This window comes from Anastrepha ludens, chromosome 5, assembly GCF_028408465.1.
Source record: "Anastrepha ludens isolate Willacy chromosome 5, idAnaLude1.1, whole genome shotgun sequence".
Taxonomy (NCBI): Eukaryota; Metazoa; Arthropoda; class Insecta; order Diptera; family Tephritidae; genus Anastrepha; species Anastrepha ludens.
In genome coordinates this window covers 12,370,705-12,396,079 of record NC_071501.1, presented here as the reverse complement: position 1 = coordinate 12,396,079, position 25,375 = coordinate 12,370,705, and the positions used below count along the sequence as shown (strand labels likewise).

Genomic DNA, 25,375 nt, shown 5'->3' with positions numbered 1-25,375 from the left:
AAAGGTTAGCAATGATGATGATGGCTGCTAGTAGGGTTGGCAATGCTAGTTGGTAAGTTTTGACTATATATTTTGTGTGTGTGTGTGTGTGCTTGTGAGTGTATCTTCCTGTTTTTTACAGCATTTTCACATTTAGCCGTTGACAGTGAAAAGAGCAAATTGAGATTTATGCAACGAAAGTATTGCAATACATCAACGTTGCCTGCCTCTCTAAAAGTTACGCACACATACATACATACATACATTTCAGTAATCCCAGTAAGCAAATCGACTGTGATGGAATCTATCGTATTATATGCAGCGCCGATATGGGCTCAGGTTAAACATAGCCATATGCGTGAGGTAGTTCGCACCCACAGACGCAGCGCACTACGTACTGCATGCGCTTATAGAACGGTATCAGACGGCGCAATATGCGTTGCTGTTAGAACTATACCTGTGGATATTCGTGCGATAGAGTTGTATCGCCTCTATGGAGTAAAAGAAGTGAAACCGACGGTAGAAGAAAAGTCGGTAGAACGAACGCGATCGATAGTCGAATGGTAAAGAAGATGGGATGAGTCAACCAAAGGCCGAAGGACGTACAAACTCATATCAAATCTTGAAGGATGGATGAATAGGAAGCATGGCGATATTGACTACTACCTAACTCAGATACTCACCGGACACGGCTGCTTCCTTGAATATCTACACCGTTTCCAGCTGGCCGATAGCCCTTTTTGCCCGAGTTGCTCGAATACAGTCGAGAGCGCAGAACATGTGGCCTTTCACTGCAGACGTTTCAGTAAAGAACGAGCAATGCTGGCGAAGGCATTTGAACACCCGCCATCCCACGCAGGTTTTGTCCAGGATACCTGCTCGACCATCACTAAATGATGTTTCCGATATTCCATTCCCCCCATAACCACTTTCGAAGACAGTGGGAGGAGCGTATACTATCAATGGCGTAAAATCTTCATACGCCCACAAGAGCGGAACCTGGACGCAGGAACCTGTTGTGTCAATAGACATAAATTCGGCTCCAGCTTGAAGAAACGCTAACGCGGTTGCAGGGTGGAAATCAGCCGAGGAGGAGGAATGATGATATAGTGTTAGTGGGAGTATGCCCCACAAACCATTGGTGATATTTCAGACATTCTGATTTAAATCTCCTGAAAAAAAAAACAACTTTAAGTCGCCTGGACCTGATGGAATTTATCCAGCAATGCGAAGTAAATCAGGAAACAGACTGATTGAGGGCCTGAAAAGGATCTTCACAGTCTGTCTTGCACTTGGTCACACACCATCCCAAATGGCGACGCGCAAGAGTAGTATTTATTCCGAAACGAGGAGAGATGACTATTTCCTAGCAAGAAATTTTAGGCCAATCAGTTTGACACCGTTCTTGTCGAAAGGTCTAGAATGAGTGGTGGCGAAACACATTCGAGTGGGGGTATTGCCAATAAGTCCACTTAGTAGAAATCAACACGCTTACCAGAGTGCAAAATAATGTGACTCAGCCTGACACGATCTTGTTAGCAAGATTGGAGCCCGGCTGGAAGCTGACGAATACACAATGGGCGTGTGCGTGGCCATTGAAGGGGCTTTTGATAATGCCACTTTTGGCTCAACAGGTTCCTCTGCCGAAGGACATGGAATTCATCAAATCATTGTAAAATGGATGCATTCCATGCTCTCTGAGAGGTTGCTAACCGCTAGTGAGAACAGTAATCAACTAATCACCGTCAGGGTCAAGCAAGGATGTCCCCAAGGGGGTGTTCTTTCCCCGATGCTGTGGTGCTTCGTCGTAGATTCTGTACTAACGGAGATGCAGTAACTCGGTTTTCATGACCAAGCATATGAGAACATTGTCTGTGCGCTAACATCGAATAAATCCCTAAGAAGGATTTGCATGAAAGTGTAGAGAACTCTGGATAAAATCGACGACTGGTGCACGAGACAAGGCCTTTCCGTCAATCCGCACGCAACTAACTTTGTTTTGTTCACGAAAAACCGGAAATTGGATGGACCTAGTCTTCCAGCACTGAAAGGTGTGAGACTCAGTCCCTTGGAGAAAGTTGAGTATCTAAGAGTAATCCTGGACAAGGAACTGACTTGGGAAACGCATGTTTAGCTGAAGGTGGATTGCGCATTAAGGATTTTTCAGCAAAGCCGTAGAGAGCCAATCTTCACTTATGCCTCTGTGGATTGGTGGCAACGAACAATAGTTAAGTCCACACTTCGGGCACTATACAGGCTGCAAAGAAGTGTATGCTTTTACGTTACGGGTGCCATAAGTACAACTTACGGCAATTCCCTAAATGCTAAGCTTGATTTGCTCCCCTTGGATCTTAAGATACAACAGATACAACAAGCAATGTGTGGAGTTCATAAGCATGGTTTTTGGCACAAAGACGGAACTTTGGGATATAGGGGAACCCTTAAGATGTTATCTGCGCAGTATCCACTGTCTTTGGTATCGCAGGACGACCTTAAACGTCAAAAACCAGCTCTCAGCTTGACCTCAAATGTGATTCGCCAGTTGATCTCCTCATATAAATTTCAAACGTCTTAAATGAAGTAGTTAATTTAACTAGTGTTTGGCAAAGCACATGGTACCCGAAACACCTTACCGAAAAAACTAAAATAGGTGCTTTTAACTGGCCTGGTCCTAGCCAACATCACAAAAAGTAACATCCAAGTTGCAAACTTTTGTAAATCGATGTCTCCGCACAATAATTCGCGCTTAGTGGCCAGAAAACATTAAATAGAAGAACATAACCGGTTTTGCTCTTACAACTTCAAAATATATTTCGTTCTGCTTTTTCCTGCGTGAAAGTCCCACTCAAGGGCTACGACGTGAGTGCTAACTCAGGTTGGTGTTGTTCGAAACTTTCCCGTAAACGCAACCAAATAAAAATGAGTGAGAAGTACGCGAAGCGTTTTGAGGCGGTATTTTTATGCACTCATTGGAAAGGGCCGAATTTATCTTACGCCGCGGCTGCAAAAGTAATTAAAAAATCAAAAAGGTTTGTTGTGATGTGGAATAAACGGTATAAGGTGTACAAAAATGTTGATGACTTTTCCGAGCGCGGCTTGAAGCGAGTGGCGAAAAAAAAGCAGGATAAAGTGATCGTTCAACTTTTTAAGCGGGATACTTCTTTGAGACTACGCTAAGCCCACACAATTCTTGCTAAAGAGGGAATGGATGTGAGTATCAACACCATCAAACGTTGACTAAAGCAGGCGAACATATCCTACCATTCCACATCATCAAAACCGCTGCTCTCTGAAAATCACATTGAGAAACAACAAAACAAGAAAATGGCATCACAGTATTGGACTAGCCTTCCCAGTCCCCAGACGTCAACCCCATTGAAAATTTGTAAGGAACTCTAAAAACGCATCTTGCCGGAAGACCAGTCTATGATTCAAAGCAACTCGTGCATGACGTTCGCTAAATCTAGTCCTGTTTGTCGACGAGCCATGCAGAAAAACTGGTTCAAAGCATGCCGAGAAGATGCCAGGCTATACTCGACAACGATGAAAACTACACGGCTTATTGAGTTATTACGACTCGTAGTTTTGTACATTCTTTCATGTAAAAGAATTTTAAATATATATCTTTCATACTTCATGAATAATCGCGGTTCCTTTTTTCTGACACAGACTGTATGCCTGGATTGGACATACTCTTAGAAAACCAGCGCAAGAAGTACCAGCGAAGACCTTTTAGTGGAACGCTCAAGGTTACAGGGGCAGAGGACGACCCAAAGTATTCTAGCGACGCAGCCTTCGTGAGGAATTATTCAGGAACAATAATCATGTTGACTCTGTGGTATTAATATGGAGATTAAAAATGAATAGAATTTGGATATCAAAACGAATAGAATATATTCTGATAAAAAAAAAAATTACATACTTTTCGCTTTATTTCCTAGGAGAAAAGTTCAACTACACTTTTGTACTTCCGCCTTTGTTTGATATCCATATTAATATCATAAAGCGAAAAATGTTTGAAAATTTTGTCCTTTGACCTTTTGAAGTCCAGTAAAGAATTAGACTATTGATGAAATGAAAAACAGAGTATGCAGGATTACTACATAAAATCTGTGTCTTCACGTGCATATGAGATTTTTCCTGGATACCTTCTGCTGTCTTGGGTATAAATTTCAAACTTGAGTGTGAAAATGCAAAAATTCATTTCAGAGCTAAAGATTTCTCAAAGCTTGTTGAAAATACTGTTTCGTGTTTATTGGGATGTTTTTTATAAACATACACACACAAACATAAGTATGCATACATATTTAAAGGTATAGTTTAACGTCGCCAGTTCAACAAAACGAAGAGAATCAGCAGTAAAGCAAGAATGGCAAAAATAAGAAGTCGTCAGGCTGCAGTACTCTTTCTCACCACTGGTGTGGCATATCGCATAATTACAACTAATTAGTTTTGTAATTTTCCTGTCATAATACCTTGGCAGGAATAAGAAAATCGTATTTATATTTTATACCTCCACTTCATAAAAAACTTTACAACTTAATTGCCTTTGAAGTGGTAACTTTTTTGTAGGAATTGAGGCCACACTTTGCAGCAAATCATGCAGTTAATTTGCTGCAAGACAATTTATAAACTTAAATTTCAAAAAAGGCAATTTATAAACTTAAATTTCAAAAAACGGAGCACTCGCTGTGAGAAGTTTGCCATCAAATTCAGATTCTTAATGAGTATTGAGGAGATAGTGCGCGAGAAATTGAAGAGATGCAAATAAAAGTTTGCTAAAAGTTAAGTTACGGTTATGGGATTTGAGCAGCTGTTTACCGAAAATTTACAAGGTGAACAAAGAAAGCATTTTAAGATTTGTTCGAGGAAATGAAATGTTAAAATTTATTGACGGAGAAACTTTTGAAATTTTAACTACCTTTTTATGTAAAGCGAACTAAACAAATGAAAAACACGACCCAAATCATGATAGACTTCATTTTGCTTATGCCTCAGCTATACCTACATTTTATTTGCACGTAAATAAATTTTAGCTCATGAACGGTATAGGCGCTGGATTTGTGCCTGAATATCAATGAGTAGGCACAGAATTCGATGGTATCATAAATAACAGCAATAACCAAGGATGATGGATTTACCTTGCTCTTTAAGGCCGGCGGGCCAATTAGATGTCCTAAATTCAGTAGTTTTCGCGAAGCGTTGTAGGATGAGAAAAAAAACAATTAGCCAAATGAAGTTTTGGGGATAGTTTAATATATATTTGAACTAAAAAAAAAAAAATTTGTACAATCTCCAACAATATATTGTAAGCCGAGTTATCAATAGATTCCCAGAGCGCCTTGCCACTGAAGTATCCAACTTCTGTACAAGATACAACTTGCAATTTTCATCTGAAAAAAAAAAAAACAGATTATTAATTTTGATATAATTATCTTCGATGTGAACTAAGAAACACGTAAAATTCGAATTTTTGGCGAAGGTAGAAAAAAAAAGTGGTTTTTCAAGGAAAAAACAAAACTCTTCAACTGGGTAAAAAAGTCGCTTAAAAAAGTTTTTGGATGTTTTTTTTAGTTCACATAGAAGGGAAAACAATACTGAAGATAACGCATTTTGAATGAAATGGATAGCTCGTTTAGTTTTTTTGCAATCGTGTACATAAATTAGGTAAAATCGTGAAAATGAAAAGCCGAGAAAACGCGCTTCAAAGTTACAACAATAAGCGCACGGTTGCTCGACGCCGCACTACGCTCGGCTTTGTAGCTCTGCAAATACTTGGAATTTAACTCTGAAAATTTGTGTCTCATGTTCTTGAATATCTAAGCTATTGATTTCAGGAAGAAAAAAATCGATTTTTTTGACCTTTTAATTGGCCCGCCGGCCTTAACTATGGTAAAAAAACCATTTCAATTCAACCGGCCTATTAGGGTCATGTTCTTCGATTTCGATGTAACTCAAATATGTTTCTCTCTGGTCAAAATAATAAGACACGTATTTTTTTGTTCGCGCGAAAAAAAATTGTTTCAAGATTATCGGCGATTTTGTTTTTCGGCTCAAAATCGATTTTTTTTAATTATATAAGAAAATTTTTTTAAATGCTCATAACTTAGTCAAAAATGAACCGATTTGAATGCTTCTGGGTTCAAAATGATTGTCATTACTTACTCGAACGACTTTATGTAGAAACAATTGGAAAAAAATAGTTGAAAATTTTTTACTTTGCAAAAAACAAAAAGGGCGAAACAGGTTTTTTACTCAAAAATTCATTACTCAAAAACAACTCATTTTAGCTACTAGGCATTCAGCTCAATTGAAGACTGAGGGGTCCTCTTCATTTCGAAAAAGTTAAAAAGAAAAACAAAATACACTTTTTCAAATATTGAATTTTTGTTTTTTTGTTGTTTGTGAAAATTCAGTGAATGGTATTGCGATTTGTAAGACTAAAACTAAAAAAACCAATGCAAACGAGGTGCCGCATTTTAAATTGTTAAGCGGACATATACCTGTAAAATTTCGAAAAAAAAAATTTTTTTTTTCAAAAAATGCTAAAATAACCCTTTAAGAATATGTCAAAAAAAATTTAGACCGTAAATTTAAGTATTTCTTATATTATAGAACTTCAAATGTGACGACTCTGTTCTTTGCCTTCGAGTACTGGGAGAGGAATTTTCATGTATGTATGTATTCAAACTTTAGACGCGTTTTTCTCAAAACTATATTTTTTGAATTGACGTGCACGATAACTCGAAAAGATATTGACCGGGAGATCGGTGAAGTTTTCTACACATCTTTTTTATGATATTACTTTCTATGTGAATTTACAAGTTTCTGAAAATTTTTCGAAAAAATAATTTTTTCGAAGCAAACATAGTAGGAAAATTCGCCCCAAAATTGATTTATTTAAGCATTCTATTCCGCGAATTTTTTTCCATGTTTTTTTAATTCATATAGAAATTATGACATTCATAAACAAAAACATTTTTGGTTTTTTGTATTCAGGTCACTAACGCCAATGTTACAATGCGCGCCGATTGAGAAGCCCCGCTGCGACCTTCCTGGAAGAATTGAGTGTACATCCGCCATTTTAAATGATTAAAATTAAAAAAAAAAATTGTATAGGGGAGAATGGGGAGTTGTGAGACATAGGGAGTTGTGAGACATTGTTACCGTTCGGCATTATTCATTTGTTTACATTCGCTTTTAAGTGTCAACAAGTGTTCTCGATGCGATCTCACTTTTCAGCTAGCATTGGTCATATTTACACGCGTTCGACGCGTCTCTCCAGTTACTGTGTTTTGGAATATCTCGGTAAGTTTTTTTCATCATTTGTTTTGCGATACATTCGATCAGTTGTTGAAGCAAATTGCAAATGTTAATATATGCAAATTATTAATTGTCCTATTAGCTTTGAATGTACACATTTACTTGGGCATGAACGTTCGATGTGTTTATGACTACGCGGCCATTTATAAAACAAACGATTCGGGGAGTTGTAAGACAACAAATGTGGGGAGTTGTGAGACACCGTTTTTTTCGACGTCTTAACGCATCTGTCATAAGTACCTCGCAATATTCATGCATTGTTTGTATATATAAAAATATGAAAATATGAAAATTTTCTGCAAATGCCGAAAAAGTTAAGCAGAAACAACTCCATTCATTGCACTGTATGTGATCGAGCTGTGCACCTAAAATGTGCCAATTTACGAACTGGTTATTATACATGTTCTCACTGCTAATCATCAGATTGATGGCATTGCATTTTCTACACACTTTTTTATAACAATTGTCTTTTCTTTTTTATTTTTCATCTTAATAAAGAACTAACAACTAAAATAAGTCGTTTTTATTGATTTAAACCATGGTGTCTCACAACTCCCCACATTTTTGTATTTTGTATTATATTTTATATTATTACTAGCAACCCGCCCAGCGTCGCACGGGTACAAAATATATACCCTATGTCACTCACTGAAAAAATGATTAAAATCGATCCAGTAGTTTTGGCTTATTCATTACTGCCCGTGGCCCGCACGCGTTAAATTTGGAGTAAAACAATTCCCCTTTCTTTATAGCATGAAGATTTCCTGCTATCTTTGGGATATCTAAATTCATACCCTACACTTTTGCATATTAACTTTTTGCATTTTTACATATGTATTTATTTTATTTTTACAACAATTACTATATTACAGAATGTCTTTATATACAACGTTCATAGCCTTCTTGTCATTAGACAATACAAACATGTTTTCTCTAGAGGTTACTCTTGAAAGAGCGACATACAGTTGGCCATGTGAAAAACAGTCAACACTCAAATCTAAGCCTGCAACGTTGAAGGTTTGACCCTGAGATTTATTAATGGTCATTGCAAAAGATGTCTTTACCGGAAATTGTAAGCGTTTACATTGGAATGGTAGATCCGATGGTATCAGAGGGATTCGGGGAATCAATACATCTTCTCCGGTACCACATCCTGTGAGTATTGTGCACTCTATTATGAAAGTTTTCAGTGATTTTACCAGCAAACGCGTGCCATTGCAAAGTTTAGGTGGACTTAGGTTTCTTAATAAAATAACAGGACAACCTATTTTCAGCTCCATTTTGTGAGGAGGGAGTCCAGACGGGTTCAAAGAATTTAGAAATTCTGTAGGAAATTGAACAGCTTCTTCCAAATCGAGAACAGTATCGACCGAGTAGTATATTTTCGTCGGCGCATCAATCTTTGAAATAATCAAGTTATTTACTTTATCTACTTGTTCGTTAGTTGGTGACAGAATAGCTCTTTCTTTAAACCAAGATATTGTCTTATAACTTATGTTATCAATGTCAGGATAGACATTGTTGACTAACTCTTGGATGTTGTCTATCAAAACACAAAGGTTTTCTAGGTTAATCCTTCCCTCACTTTGTGTTAATTCTCCATTGCCAACTTTTAGCAGCATCTCTGGAAATAGCCTGTTCTCACGTGAAGATGACGAAACCCTCATATTAGTTTTAATATCTAATTTATTGACATGCGACCAAAGGTGGGGTCTTTGTAGCGAAGCATTTATTTCGTCAGCACGTGTTCCTCGAGTCACAACTGGTAGGATTTGACAGAAATCTCCTGAGAACAGAATTGTACATCCACCCATAGGTGCATTTTTGTTGCGCAAATCGCGCATTGTCCTATCCAGTGCTTCCACAGACGTTTTGTTTGACATGGTAGCTTCGTCCCAGACTATTAATGAGCAGTCACGCATCAATTTTCCTGTATTGCTCTGTCTAGAAACACTACAGACGCTGGTATCATCATCGGTGGCGATTTTCAGCGGGTGCTTGATTGTAGAGTGTGTGGTTCGGCCTCTTTCCAAAAGAGTAGCGGCAATGCCGGATGACGCAACAGCTAACGCAATTTTTCCGGTAGATCTCAATTACTAATTACTGATGTAATATCTTGAAAAATATTGTTTTTAATTATATGCTGTAAAGAGCCATATACATAGATCTATATGAAAACAACAATGTATTTAAGGTATTTAATTGGATAAGGATTAATGTTGTACCTATTTGTCGAAATCGCTTCGAAAATAAGCTATTAGTTGTCGTAAAAAGTAAGTAAAATAAACTAAACGCGCTCCGAATCAATAAAAACTATTCAAAAACTGTATTTTAATTATGTGCGATTTACTAATATAGAACGTGAAAATAGCGTTTTATTTCGCTATAAAATTGTATGTACATATAATTACATGGAATTCAGTACATACATAGATACATATGTACATACGTCCGAAATGAAATAATGCGAGCGATTCGTAAATACATACATACATACGTCACCATACGATGTAATTCAACATTAATGAGGTGTGGTGAGATTATCGCTTAACGCCTGTTGCTTCATTCGGTTGACAGCGAACACACACACAAATAGCTTTTTTGGAAAAAGAGCTGCTTTTGTTTAAACAATTTTGGTTAGATAACAAATAAATCAATATTTTTTTTTGATGCAGAACGAAAGTAAATATTTCAAAGTTAAACTTCAAGAAAGTTTCATTTTAATTGGTTGATTCGTTTATGATTTATGGCCGTGAAAACAAAAAAATTATGTTTTTTTGCCACATTTTGACCGATTGCCACGCCCCCTTTATATATTTCTTCACATTATATAGATATAAACCTTCCTCTTCAATCAATCTATCTTTAAAAAAAAAGCCGCATCAAAATCCGTTGCGTAGTTTTAAAGATTTAAGCGTATACGGGGACATAGGGACAGAAAAAGCGACTTTGTTTTATAATATGTAGTGATATACAATTTTAATTTTAAGGAAAATTGTAGTTTTGTTAAATAGGCCATACCAATAGCTTCCAGTATTCATTGACTAAAGATTCCATCGTTGACATATGCAGAATATTAAGATTTTGACTAATACGGGTCCAAAAACAAAACCCGTCTCACAACTCCCCATTCTCCCTTATTATTTTAAAGTATAAATAAACTATGCCAATTTTGAAAAAAAATATATTGATTTCTTCATTTTAAATAATTTTAATGAAAATCAGGGAAAATATCGCCGTTTACAGGTATCTGTCCCCTTAAAGAGCAAAAGAACAAATGAATATAAAGCCTACAAATCCAGTTTTTTGCGTGTTTATGAGGAAGATGCCGTGGTTGGAAAGTATGCGTGTGCGTATAATTTCTTGTATTTGGTTGTTTCTATTGCTTTCGTCTATTCTTCTTATTCACAAACATGGGGAATCCCTGCCTTTTATTTGTTTATTGATGGACTCCTACGACACGGCGAATTCGAATGGCGTAATCTTCTTCTCTATCATTCTTGGTAAAAACAGAAAATAATTCAGAGAGGAACCTTGGCTGCCACTTCACTTGGAGATTCGGCAGCCGAATTCTGTAGGATCACAACGAGGCACCATGAGACACCAACAAAGCAAAACGAGTGCAGAATGTTTTTATTTTTTCCGTATATCACTCACACAATCTCAGTTTATTGCAAATACATTCCTCGTTACGTTAGCCAATCAGCTGCTTCTGTCAAATTCGCTAAGAGCCAAGAACCTCTAAAAATCTTTTCCCCATGGCGATGCACCAGGTATAGAGAAAAACGGAGGAGAGAAGCGAGGAGCAGGAGAGAAGTTATTATTAGATGCGTAATATAGTTAATTTATTTATTTATTTATTTTTTATTTATTTGTTTATTTTTTAAATTATTTATTTATTTTTCATTTTTTCATTTATTTAATATAATATTTTTAATAGTTTATTTATTTTTATTTATATATTTATTGTATTTTTTATTTTATTGTATTTAATTAGCTATTTATTAATTTAGTCTAAAAACATGTAAAAAATTCAAAATCTAAAAACCGGAATTCAAAATGTTAAAAAAGCTGCCCTTGAAATAGAAAAGATAATGAAGACAACAGACTAATAGCATTAAATTCATGAATAGATCGAGCGATCGGAGCATTAGAAGAATAGTTGATTCTCGCATAATCCCCATAGACTCAAAGTAAGTTGCGTTGAGAAACATTAAATCTGGTGCGTTCTAACAAATACAGGCAATCAATTGCATTATGGATGATTTTATAAGTAAAAGAAAGACTCCAGAGGGGTCTACGAATTTCAAGAGATGTAATGTTTATGAGTAATAGACGAGAAGGATACGGGCGATGGCATGATGCAAAGAATAATGAGATGGCGCCCATCGTGGTCCCGTTACTTTGCGCTCAGCGAATTTGACAACTAGTTACGTGATTTTAGCTCCAGTATGGCCAGATTACCATTTTCGTAACTTGATTTAGCATTTTTTTTTGTTATTTTTATTATTTTTTGTCTCGGAGTTTTAGTTCTTTCTTCATGACATTTTTCTAGCTGTTCTAATTAAAATGTCATGTTTATAATTTTGTAAAATATACATTTTTTAATAATTATTTAAATAATTCACTCAGTTTTATTTAGCTTTACTTTTTTTTAACATCTGGTGGCATTGCCCGCGATTGCCGGTATTGTTGGTGTTCTTCTGCTTTCGGCAGTCAAATCTCTCTCTGGCTACTGCAGAGTTGCCTAGCTTTGGATATAAAAACGCACTAAATGCCCATTTAAAGAAAATAAAACACGAAATTTTATTGTGTTAAGTATGAACTTTGTATGCGTGACAAATTGTCTGTAGAATGTGCGTTTTTTTTTAAATAAATGTGTTATGCTTATGTACAATTTAATTTATGAGTTTTTTTTGTTAATCGAAATTCTTTTGTTAAGGGAACGACTTTTTTGCTATATTTGAAGTTATGTAACTAGATAAGGTACTCTTTTTGTAAAAATGTCAGTATGGTTTCTTTAGTATTTTCTGGTACTTTGTTGCTTATTTTTACTATGAATACACCTCTTGATGCTCTATGTTTCACTAAGGATTGATGACCGGAAGAAACGATTACACCTCTATGGTTTCAATTCGCATTCAATAAATTCAAAGGCTTTTTAAAATGTGTAAAAAGGTTTTAAATCTTAAGAAGAGTTGAGAGAGGGGCATTTAATATTTTTGCATAACCTTAAATGGAGCCAAAAATTAAATCTGCTCTTTCAAATTATCAAATTTTATAAGAGTAAAAAAATTTTCATTAGCACTAAAATCTTCTCAGAGTGGCCTTTTTTAAACTTCTTTTGTATAATAATACCGTTTTTTTCAAACTAAAGTCTCGGTAGCCTTAAATTAAAAACAAAAAGACACAAACACCAAACTTAAAAATTGTCGCATTTTCGGTATAAAAAAGCACTAAATTTATTGCGAAGAGCAAATGGTTGGCAATACTGCACAACTCTGCAAACGTGACGTCACGTACGCTCTGATGGGCGCAATCTTCTTTCTATCATTCTTGGGGCGATGGTACGAGTGCATTAAAGTTTAAAGAGCGAAGAGCGAATTTGAGAAACATTTTTTTAACACTTTTTAGTGCTGTTTGTGGCCGGTCTCCACATAAAAATAGCATACTCAAGGAAAAAAGAGGTATATAGATTAGAAAATTTAGTGCCGGGTAGGATTTTGTTATTATTATAGCTAAGAACCTGTTATCAAAAGTTACTCAAAGGTCTAAGGTCACTAACGCGCTTAAGCACACAATTTGAGAAACTGAAAGCTGAAGGTAAGATATTAAACATCATTGAGTAAGTCATGTGAATACAGAGAAAGTCGGAGACAGCATAAGAAGGCAATCAGTGCCGCCAAAAAAGAGAGCTGGAGCGAATTTTGTTCGTCAATCGAATCCACCAGGGATTCTGCTAGGCTCTGCCGTGTTCTTTCCAAAGACAATTCAATGACTTCTTGGGTTAAGAAACCTGATAGAATTTGAACTGCTAGAGCTTCTGCTAAACACACATTTTCCGGGATGCAGCGCTCACGAAAGTGGGAGGGGAAATATTAGGCGGAGCCAATATAATCCACAGCAGCTTGCAAATGAAATTATTACCAAGGAGAAATTTGCATGGGCAATCAAATCTTTCTCACCCTTTAAATCTCCAGGGCCAGATGGGATTGTTCCAAAGATGTTACAGGAAACCTTGGACTGTATCCTACCATGGCTAGAGGAAATTTTTAAAGCATGTTTAAACTTAGGCCATATTCCAGATAGTCGGAAACTAGTCAAGGTCGTCTTCATACCAAAGTAAGTAGGAGGGAACATGAATCAGCGAAGGACTGCAGGCCAATCAGTCTTTCGTCTTTACTGTTAACAACTTTTGAAAGACTTTTGGATACGCACCTCAGAAGCTCTTTGGAGAGCTCTGGTATATCAACTGCACAACACGCATACCTTAAAGGCAAATCTACGGAGACAGCGCTTCACGAGGTAATCGGAACAATAGAGGGCTCTCTAGGGAGCAAACATTATACAATGGCGGCGTTCTTGGATATCGAAGGCGCCTTTAACAATGTTAGCACAGATGCCATCCAACGGGCGTTGATAGACCTGGAGGTGGACAGTTGCATCAGTAACTGGGTCATCTCCATGCTAGAAACCAGGATCATCAAAGCTAATATGGGTAATATCAACATAACCAAGAAGGTCCACAGGGGGGAGTATTATCTCCACTTCTTTGGATATGTGTGATCAGCAAAAACTTAAAGGAAGTGGGGTAAAAGTGGTGGCGTACGCTGATGATGTGGTGCTAATGCTGTCAGGACTGTGTGCCAATACGATCAGTGGGATCATCCAAAGGGCGTTAGGGGAGCTTAACTCTTGGGCCACAGGATGTGGCCTAAGTTTAAACCCGCGTAAAACCGAAGTTACCACCGGATACAAGGTACCAACTTTTACCCTACCTATTATCAACGGACAAACTCTTTCGTTATCACCCAGTGCAAAGTACTTAGGGGTAATTCTGGACTCCAAATTTAGCTGGAAGTTAAACGTCGAAGAACGGGTAAGGAAATCAGAAATTGCTTTATATGCCTGCAAACGTATGATTGGAAGAAGATGGGGTCTCCAACCTAATCATGCATTATGGCTCTATAAGGCTGTTATATGACCTATTTTATCGTATGGTTCGGTAGTTTGGTGGAAAGCTCTAGGGAGAGATTACAATACCAAATTACTCGGCAGAATACAAAGATCAGCCTGTGCAGTAACGGTCAGTGCAATCAGATCTTGTCCTAAAGAGGATCTCAATGCACTGACACACGTTATTCCAATAGGCCTGCACATTAAGGAGACGGCAACCATGAGTGCATTTAGGTTAAATGAAGCGGGTCGCTGGAAAGAAAAAACTTATGGTCACGCTAGTCTATTATTGCGACAAGCTCAGTTAACCACGGTGAGCACTGACTACATCATCCCGATGGTAAGAAGAAGAACGGACTAAGACCCGAAAATGGATTGTGGTGTTGGAGCTGGTATATATTCTCATAGACTTGGGATTGAAAAATCTGCTATGTATTTGGTGGGACCAAGTTGGTGTTATTTATTATGAACTCTTAAAATCAAGCGAAACCATCACTGGGGATGGGTATCGACTTCAATTAATGCGATTGGGCGGAGCACTGCCCGAGAAGCGGCCGCAATACGCGGAGAGGCATGAAAAAGTGATTCTACAGGATGACAACGCTCAGCGTCACGTTGCCAAACCCTACCACGTTAAAACCTACCTGGAAAAACTGAAATGGGAAATCCTACCCCACCCGCCATATTTTCCAGATATTGCGCCGTCCGATTGTCACCTGTTCCGATCGATGGCACATCGTCTAGCTGACCAGCAGTTCCATTCATATGAAGACGTCAAAAAATGGCTTGATCCGTGGATAGCTTAAAAAGATGAACAGTTTTACCGCGACGGTATACGAGATCTACCAGAAGGATGGGGAAAAGTAATAGCCAGCGATCTGAAATACTTTCAATGATTCACTTGTAACCATTTTCTCAGAACAAAGTTGTATTTTCATAAAAAAGACAGCGAGAACTTAGTTGCGCAACTAATACTTCTTCATATAAACCGCACGCGACTTACGTTAGCACATTAATATTTTGACAAATTTCGCTTATTTTCGTTCTATTTAAAACAAAAAACTCATTGTTTACCAAAAAACATATAAACAAAATTTCCAAATTTTATGCAAAAATCATATAAAATCTACAAAATTTTACCCCAATTCTACGGCTTTTAATTATAATTTATATTAAGGTGTCTCGTATGCAATTTTAAAGTCTATTAAATTTTAGTACAATAAAGTGCAAGCAGCTAGAAAATTCCGTTGATTTCTTATAATTTTTCTCCTTGGCAGTGTGGCGCAATTTCCCCATGTAGCATTAAAATCATATTATGAAAGATCTCTGTAGGTATAACAGGCATTATAGATGCTTAATTTCCCCTGCAAACACCTTTCATACAAAATATGTTTCCACATCTTTACATTTGTCCCTGTGAATCAAGGAATTAAAGCTCGTTATACGAGTACACAAAGCATCACAGGAGTTTGCTCACAAAGCGTATGCGTAACATTATTTTGCTCTGTGCGCTTACATACATACACATGCACACACATACGCCTATGGACATTTCTCTCAATTAAAATAACGACACAGAGACAAAAAGTAGCAAGTAACCTTCATACTAAGGCAAAATGCTCTCATTCACCTTTCATCTCAACAAATTGAAGAAAAACGAACTAAGGTTAGATGCACAAACACAGCTTGGCTACAAAAACAAACAAAAACAAAAACATGAGTAAACCTTGTATTGACGTCTTTGAAGCACATGAAATGAAAGGAAATGTAATGGAATGCCAGATTTTGCTTTGCCTTTTGACTAAAACTTGCATATTTTTGTTTGAAAATTATTCCCATGTGCAAGTGTTTGCATGTGTGCGTACATACGCAAATAGGAAAGTATGTGTGTGTTTTCTCTGTTTGTGCATCTAACTTAATTACGTGACACTTAAGTATGAAGACTTGGATGACGCAAATCACAAAGGGGAAACTACCCGAATTGTTAGAGCAGTGAAAAAAATCAGAAAGTGCAGGGATTTAAATCTCGAGATTCTTTTTTAAATTCAAAACAGTTTCGTTATGTTTTTTTATTAAGGCAGACAGACCTTCGATGAGACAGACCTCCAGCTGTCTTGCGCTTTTTGTAGAAAAAAGTTGTGTAGTTTCTCTTTAACAACCGTCAAGACGAATCCAATGTCTGAGAGGGGGACAGCTGAAACCGGTTCTGTCGACCCCTTCCTGGCAAGCTCGTCGGCAATTTCATTTCCCTCTATATTCCTGTGCCCAGGAACCCAGATAAGGGAGATGTTTCCTGCTCGTTCGAGACGTTTGAGTTCCTCCTTACAGGAATTCACCAGAAGAGAACTGCAATACGGCGACGACAGGGCCTTGATAGCAGCTTGGCTATCGGACAAAATATTAATCTCCCTCCCAACAGCAATCCCGAAGCATTTTGAACGCTTGCAGGATCGCGAAGTCGTCTGCTTGAAAAATTCTGCTCGTTTCCGGCAGTTTAAAGGAGACCGAAATACTAGTTTATTTTGAGAAAACCACTTCTCCCACTCTAGATGCCATCTTGGATCCGTCAGTGAAAACAGAGGTACCTATATCCGTGTCGACTCTTCCCTCTTTCCAGTCTTGCCCTAGCACACCCCTCAAATCCCAGTTTGCGGATGGAGGGATCAGTGCGAGGTACGGAGAAGGAAGGGGAGATCTGATTCAAGATAATACTGTGTCCTGCAGGGAATTGTCTCCAGAGCCCAATTTCCTTCAACCTAATAGCGCTCTGAGCTACAATGGATTTAACTTGCAGATCCACAGGAAGTAAGTGCAGAATAGCTTTGAGCGCAGCAGTGGGACATATTCTACAAGCACCAGTTATGCCCACACATGCAGTTCTCTGCACTCTCTCTCTAGTTTAGTGGTGTTGTAGTCCTTCTGAAGAGCTACCCACCAAAATAGGCAGCCATATGTCAAAATTGGCAGAACCACTAAGTTGTACATTCAAAGTACGACACGTAGCTTGAGACCCCATTTTTTGCCGAACATAGATTTACAGGCATAAAAGGCTATATTGGCCTTCTCACAGGTGTCTGAAATCAAAACACAAAAAGGTTCTTATTCAGTATGAATGTCGTTATCGTGTGAACTGCGATCTTTAAGAAAAATTGGCAAAATTGCTGACATTCAAAGATGAAAATCCGTTTTTTGACCCTGTTTTGACTTTAAAGATCCAAAAAAAAAACTAAAAACTTATTTTTCTGAATGTTCGTAGTTCACACTATAACGACATTAATTCTACTTCATTTTAATTTTATTTCATCAAAATCGGTGCAGTAGAACCAGCTCTATCTGTCCATGTGAAGACCATTTTTTGAAGGCTGACAACTTTTTGAACAAACCTCGTATGGCGAAAAAAAAATTTATATTTTTAAATAGAGAATCGAAAAATAAAACACTGAAAACAAAAATAAAATATATTTTTTCGTTTAATATATATTAGTTAGGGTGGTTAAGTTTCAAGGGCCGGTGTTGATCGATGCCAGTGGATGCGTTTCGTTAGCTTCGGTAGGAAGTATGATGTTTTAATCCCAGATAGAGATCAATGGTTAAGTCCAGATAACCTATTAACAGGATATCAGCACATTTTCTACGCCGACGGATCCAAAACCAGTGATGGTAGCGGATCTGGATGGTAGTTAGACAAAGACACTAAGTACTCTTATACCACAGGATAGATGGCCACAGTATTCTTTACGGAAGTCTTTGCAATCTTGAACGTGGCATTGTTGGTTTACGTAGTGATTCATCCCGCTTCTGCGCCATTTTATTGCCACATCGTCGTTACCAACTTGTTGAACGTGGCATACTGAATAATTAACAAAAAAGGTAGTATTGGAATTTGTAGCGACAGTCTAGCTGCACTGAAAGCTGATATGCTTATCCTGTCTTTAGGATGATGACACTGCAGAGCATTTTCTTTGTAGTTGTCAGGTGTTTTCCAGAATCAGTCTTAAGTAGAATATTGGGTTGCGATATACTGAGTATGGATAAGGTTCATACTCTTTCTCTTCCAATTCTCTTAAGATGAATCAATGAATACATGAGATTTGTGGAAGAGTGACCTCAAACTAATTTTTCTGTCTTACCACCCACATTTTATCCTTTTATCTCGAATCTTTCTATTGAATTCTATCCGAGTGTTGTACAATGGTCTCCTGACTGACTGCTTGGACTTGCCTTCTTCTTCTTCTTAATTGGCGCGATAACCGCTTACGCGATCTTGGCCGAGTTTAACAAAGCGCGCCAGTCGTTTCTTTCTCGAGCTAAGCGGCGCCAAGAGAAACCAAGTCCTTCTGCACCTGATCTTTCCAACGCAGAGGAGGCCTTGCTCTTCCTCTGCTACCACCAACTGGTACCGCATCGAATACTTTCAGAGCCGTCTATTCGGACGACATGACCCAGGTAACGGAGCCGCTGGATCTTTATTCCCTGCGCTATGTCTATGTCGTCGTAAAGCTCATACAGCTCATCGTTCCATCGCCTGTGATATTGGCCGTTGCAAAGGTCCAAAAATCTTACGCAGAATCTTTCTCTCGAACACTCCAAGCGTCGCTTCATCGGATGTTGTCATCGTCCACGCTTTTGCGCCATACGTTAGGACGGGCCGATGAGAGCCTTGTAGAGTGTTAGTTTTGTATGTCGAGAGAGGACTTTACTGCTCAGTTGCCTACTAAGTCCAAAGTAGCACTTGTTGGCAAGAGAGATTCTACGTTCGATTTCAAGACTGGCATTGTTATCGGTGTTAATGCTGGTCTTTTACAACTTCGATATTATAACTGTCAACAGTGACGTGGGTGCCGATACGCGAGTGCAGCACTCTGTTTGTTCGACGACAGGACCATTCGCTTTGCCTCTTTATCCAGTTTGGAGAAGGCAGAACTAACAGCGCGGTTGTTAAGGCCGATGATGTCGATATACTCCATGATACTCCAACAATTGTACGCTCTTATAAAATATTATGCCTGAGCGATTGAGTTCTGCGGCTCGTACGATGCTCACCAACATCAGGTTAAATATCAGTAAAGGTAGTTCTCATGCGAGGCTTTGTTGCTGTTTTCATTGGGGGAGCTTTTTAAGTGGCGGGTCCCAAACCCAGCGCACAACCAGCTATCCTGGAATGCTTTGCCTTCTCACTTTGGCTCACTCCCGAACGGGATATCCTCCCAGAGGATACGTGGACTAATCCCGGACGTTGTGAGTTGCTTGAACCATATGCCGAAGAATCGTCCTGGCTACTCCCAAGTGAATGGCATTCAATAACTTTCCCCACTTGCGTAGACTTCTACACATGGAACCATCCTCCTCCCCAGCTTGGACTTGTCTAACTCCCCACAAATCTAATTTAATCTAGAGTGGCATGTAGCCTTTGACAGCGAGCACAAACTTTATTTGATTTCTCGATGCTTACCGCGAGATGCATCTACCGAGAAACTGATGGATTTTTGTCTTTGTTGTTGTTGGCCTAGTGACACCAACTTTAATGAATTCGCCTTGACTCTTTCTGCGGAAATATCTCAAATTAAAAAATTGTTTATATTCTAAAAAAAAGAAATTTAGCATTCGGAATAAATTTTATACTGATTTTCGTGATTTGGAGATAAGCAAAAAATAGTGTCAGCGCAAGAAGGTTTTTTTTTATTTTATAACCTAAAGAAAACGAAAATTGCGATGCAACAAATCTTCATCGAACCCACCATTTTTATTTCCTTTAGCAAAGTTAGGCAATAAATTTACTGGTCACGAATGCCTACAGCTCAATCGTGGAAATAAGCAATTTTAAAATCTTCAATTTCTCTTTACCCACAACTTCATGACTTAAATCATAAAAAAAATAATTACAGCCAAGCAATGGAAAAACGAAAAGCAAAAGGAGAGGCAAAAATTACCCATATCTTAATTACTTGCCACACTCACCTGTAGTCCGCCTTCGCATAGCAGTGACCCAGAAATCGGCACTGCAGCGTATTGCACTGATACGCCTTCACCTCCTGTTGCACCTCATAGGTAATATTGAAGCCATACACATCCAACAGACGATCCAAGGCGCGCAAATGTGTGCCATCCAACGAAGACATCGTGAAACGTATCTCCAAATACTGGCTACTAAATTGCACCCATGCCACCTGAGTGACGTCATCCTCAGTGAGCGTGAACACACGATGAGCCGGCACTTTATAATCATCCGAATAGTACATATATTCGGTGAACTTGAGGCCACCCAACACATACAATTGTGTTAGATAAACGATAATAGAGATGTTGGCTCCGCCACCGCCGCCGCCCGTAGCCGTTGCAGCAGCGGAAGTTGTAATTGGCAGTTCAGAGGCATCAATTACCCACACGCATTCAATGGGTGTTGAGAATTTATGTGGAAAATTTGGTGTCTGTATGTTGCCATAGCGAGACTTGAGGACGCCGCCGCAAAGAGAATTTGTGCGTTGTGTGACTGAGGAAGACCCAACTGAGAAGCTGCTGCCGCTGCTGCTCATGCCAGCAAAGGCAAAGGCATTTAAAATGTTGCCGCCGGTGCTTTGCTTGGCGCCACCACTAAATGGTGAAATTGCGAAATTACCAGGAAAGGGTGGTGGTGGTGGTAGGGGCACAGCTGGTAGTGGATTATAGTGCGTTGCCGTATTCGTGGAAGAGAAACTTAGGCTGCTGTGTAATGCGCTCTGCTGCGTTTTGTGTAAGAGTGCGCTTTGTTGCCGTTTAAAACGTTGCGCTACCCATTGTGAATGCTGTGAAAATTCTGTGTTGGGTTGATAATTGATATGGTTTGTGGGTGTGTTGAGTGCACGCAAAAGCGACGGCGGTGCAGTTGTTGGGAGTGGTGCTTTGTATCGGATCTTCGACTTGATGTAGGCTGCTGCATCTAAGGTGATTTGATGTTCGAAAGTTTCCTGTAATCCGAGTTTTTTCTCCGCCACACGCGCTTGTATTGAATTTCTCCCACTGCTCGCATTAAAGAAGTGATTCGCTGTCACACCTTCGTTTACGTCTATGCTAAGCTGAGTATCACTCGTTGTTGTGCTTACTTTTGTGTCTCCTCTGAGAGGATTTTCTCTCTTTTTCAGCATGCTCTCCGCATCTCTTTCTTTTTTCTGCGCCTCTTCCGCATTTTTATACGCTTCATTTTTACTTGTTCCACTCGGTTGGTTTGCCCCTTCAGCACTTTCTATTCGCCATTTTTCGGTACTACGATAGTTCGGTACCTCTTTAGTTGCTTCTTCTGGGTAAGGTTGTTGGCTACCAATTTCTATAAATCTTCTTGTTACTCTGTAATCTTTCGTTTGATGAGCTCGTTCTCTAGTTGTTGCTGTGGGGTGTAGTAGTGCGGTTAGCAGCAGCATACAAAGCGGCAACTTGAAGGAGAAAGCCGTCATCGATTCCGGTCCACTTGATCGCACACACAGCTCGAAATATGAGCCGTTTCACGCTCCACTCGCTGTGAGAGACAATGGCTTCTTAATTTTAGCTCAATTTTTCCGCTGTGTGAATTATTTGAGGTCAAGATATGATGGGCTTATCTGTAACCGGATACTCTCAGGAGCTATACCAGCAGCTTCATTTGATTATTTGTATGAGTCCAATGAGTTATTGGTGGATATTGAAACCGTTTTTGTATGCATTTTCATCTGGAAAAAAGACGAAAATAATAAAAAAAATTATTGAAATGGTGTTTAAAGTGAATTTAATTAATATCTATATGTTTTTCTCACGCTGATTCTTTTAATATATCATTCAAAAAGTTCCTTTAAGTTATAACCCCTTTGGCTTTATCTCATTTTCACTTCATTGATTAGAGGAACATTCGAGATGTGTTAACCAAGAGTGCGGAAATTCGTCAATAAACCACTAAATATAAATAAACCACTACTCAATGGCAGTTGCCGAATGATGCAGCCGAAGATGACGCTGAACACACCATTAGAAGAACGTCGAAATCTGGAGAATGCAGTCGGTCATATAACCATCGATAAGCTGCTAAGCCGAGAAGAAACGTGGGAAATCCTCAGTGGGTTCGCGGAAAAAAATCTCCGGATATGAAAGCGGAGCCTGGTCGTAGGCTCCCAACCATACGAGTAGACCTTGTAATGATAGAAGGCCATTCTGGAGTAATGCAAACCCGGTTCCTGGCTGGACCATGCTTCCAAACAAGGAGGAGTTTTATAGTCTCTCGCCATACCATTGCTGCGACGGCAACTGTGATGATGTATTAGGCATTTTAAACTCCCTCATCCGCAAACAAGAAAAAACAAAACAAGAAAAATGGCAGTCGCCGTCGTCGAATGGGTTTTTTGGTAACCATAGTATGACAATGACAGGGTTCGAAACCCACTGACGGTAAGGAACACTTAACTTATAGAAAAGGATTTTTCTAATAACAGTCACTTCTCGGCAGACAATCACAAACCTCCGAGACTATTTCTGCAATGACAAAGCTCCACGTAAAAAATCATCAGCTGTTACCGCATCGAATGTTTTCAGAGCTGGAGCATTTGTATCTCTTCAGACGGCATGGTCCAGCCAACGAAGCCACTGGATCTTTATTCGCTGCGAATGTCCATGCCGCCGTAAGCTTCGATTTTATTAAAAAATAAATTTATTTTCAAATTTTGGTGCTCTGATTGCCAAACTTCCGAAAAGAAAATAATTTTTAATGATGTCAATACATTTCTGGTGGAATGGGCTCAAAAACGAGTAAAATAGTAAAATCGAAAGTAACTCACTTAGATGCGTCACCTACAGCGCGGTCGCGGTTGCACGTCAAAATTTGTAATGAACAAAAAACTTCACTTAACTTTTTTTTTAATTTTATTTCAAAGTTCCGGCGCTCTTAGTAAAATATCCTCATAGCAGAGTAAGACTACGCAGGTAAAGTGGCACTTATTGTTAGTTGCAAGGTTCTTAGATACTCTGTATGAATTTACAGGTCTGCTGGTGAACGAGAACAAAACAAAGTGCCCACTGTCATCAAACAAACAGCCGGCTCACTCGGCACTTGGACGATGACAACATCCGATGAGACGTCACTTGGAGTGTTTGAGCGAAAGAGAAAGTGGGCGATTTTTGGCTTGTTGCACGCTGAAGACGGCGAATATTGCAGGCGATGGAACGATGGGCTGTATAAACTTTACGACGACAGACGTATAGCGCAGCGAATAAAGATCCAACGGCTACATTGGCTGGGTAATGTCGGCCGAATGGATAAAAACGCTCCGGCACTGAAAGTACTCGATGCGGTACCAGCTGGTGGTAGCGGAGGAGGAGGAAGGTCTCCTTTGCGTTGGAAATATCAGGTGGAGAAGAAATTGGCTTCACTTGGTGTGTCCAGCTGACCCCGGTGCACAAGAAAGAAACGACTTGCGCGCTTTCTTAAACTTGGCCAAAATCGCGTAACCAGTTTTCGCGCCATAAAAGAAGCGTAGTCGGGGCTTGCTTGACTTCTTTATCAATTACATCCAAATACGTGAATATTAGGCTCATTTGGATTCCTAGTCAAAGGGATCTTGCGTCAATCCGCTGGGCTGTTGACCTAGCTAGACAAGTGATCCCGGAAACGATTTTCTTGCCAAATGGCAGAACTAGGATTACCTTGAAAACTGTGGTCTGCACCTGAAAGGTGGGCTTCGCGTCAACTCAGTGAGTGCTGGGTTAGTGCACAAACATGACAAAGATGGTAGATCCATCTGGCCACGGGCAGATCGAAGATACTTGAGGGAACTTCTAAATATAACAAAGCCGCAGCAGTCGAATTTTGTGGGTGTGCTTAGTGGACATAGTATTTTAGGCTTTCACGCGATGCGACGTGGTGTGTCTTCGAGTTCTTTCTGCAACAGCTGCCTGGTGAGTTAGATGCAATCATCTCAGCTGTCCAGCTCCAGCTGGGCTGAGATTCAGATATCTTGGCCTTCACTTTTTTGCTACTCCTGTGGATATAGCAGGCACATCTCGCGCTGCCTGAAGTGACAATATTACTTATATCACGCAATTTGTACATTGAGAGGGGTATACCTGCAATCTCCATATCAAGCGGGAGGCGAGTGGTAGTGCCCTCTCTTGCTAATTTATCTGCCTTACAATGCCCTGGTGCGTCACTGTGCGCTGGCCCTCATGTCAAATGGATGCGGAAATATTTCACCATCTCGTTAAGAGATTCCCAGCATTTGCGAGCAGTGATGGAATTAGAGACAGCCCCACCAAGAGATTTAATCGCCGCTTGTCTATCATAGTAAATATGCATTTCTCTGAATCTAGTCACATTTTTGCCTAACCAGACAACTTCCACATTTATGGCTAGAATTTCAGCCTGCAATTCGCTGCAGTGACTAGGAAGGCGAGCCGAAACGCTTACTTTCTACTTCTTACAGCAGACGCCAAGGCCAACGTTATCGTCAAACTTTGATCTATCAGTAAAAGACCATAAGAACTTTTTCCAACCAAGTCTTGGTCAACCCACTCACGTCTTGCTGGTATTCTAGCACTGGATATCCTCTTAAAATATGGTTTATTCAAACAACAGTCAACAAGATTTGTTGGATCTAAAACGAGTATTACGGAGGAGTGTGCAACACCTAAACCACGCCATTGATTAGTCGCGGCAAGCCAGCCGGTAGTGTTACCTGCATTCTGTTCACCAATCAAGTCTGGTGGAGGTAATAAGAAAAAAGTATTCAGAGCACAGGGTGTGGTTCTAAGAGCGCCGCTGATATATTGGATTGGGGAGTAAGTTCATAGCGCTTTTATATTTTCTTTTACTTTACAACCACTTGTTTGCTGTTTGGCAAAAAGTAAGAATTCATTCGATAGAATTTTTCCTACGCAACAAAACTATTTTTATTGCATTTTCAGT

At 39.1% G+C, this 25,375-nt stretch overlaps 1 protein-coding gene across 1 annotated transcript in view; it reads right to left on the bottom strand.

Moving 5' to 3' along the window:
* The window catches only part of LOC128863580 (uncharacterized), a 100,074-nt gene extending 77,962 nt beyond the window's left edge, over positions 1 to 22,112 (bottom strand). Inside the window, exon 1 of the mRNA XM_054102811.1 lies at positions 20,437 to 22,112. Coding sequence (XP_053958786.1) covers positions 20,437 to 21,905 — 1,469 coding nt within the window. The 5' untranslated portion in view covers positions 21,906 to 22,112. The remainder of the gene's footprint in view (positions 1 to 20,436) is intronic.
* Positions 22,113 to 25,375: the final 3,263 nt, after the last annotated feature.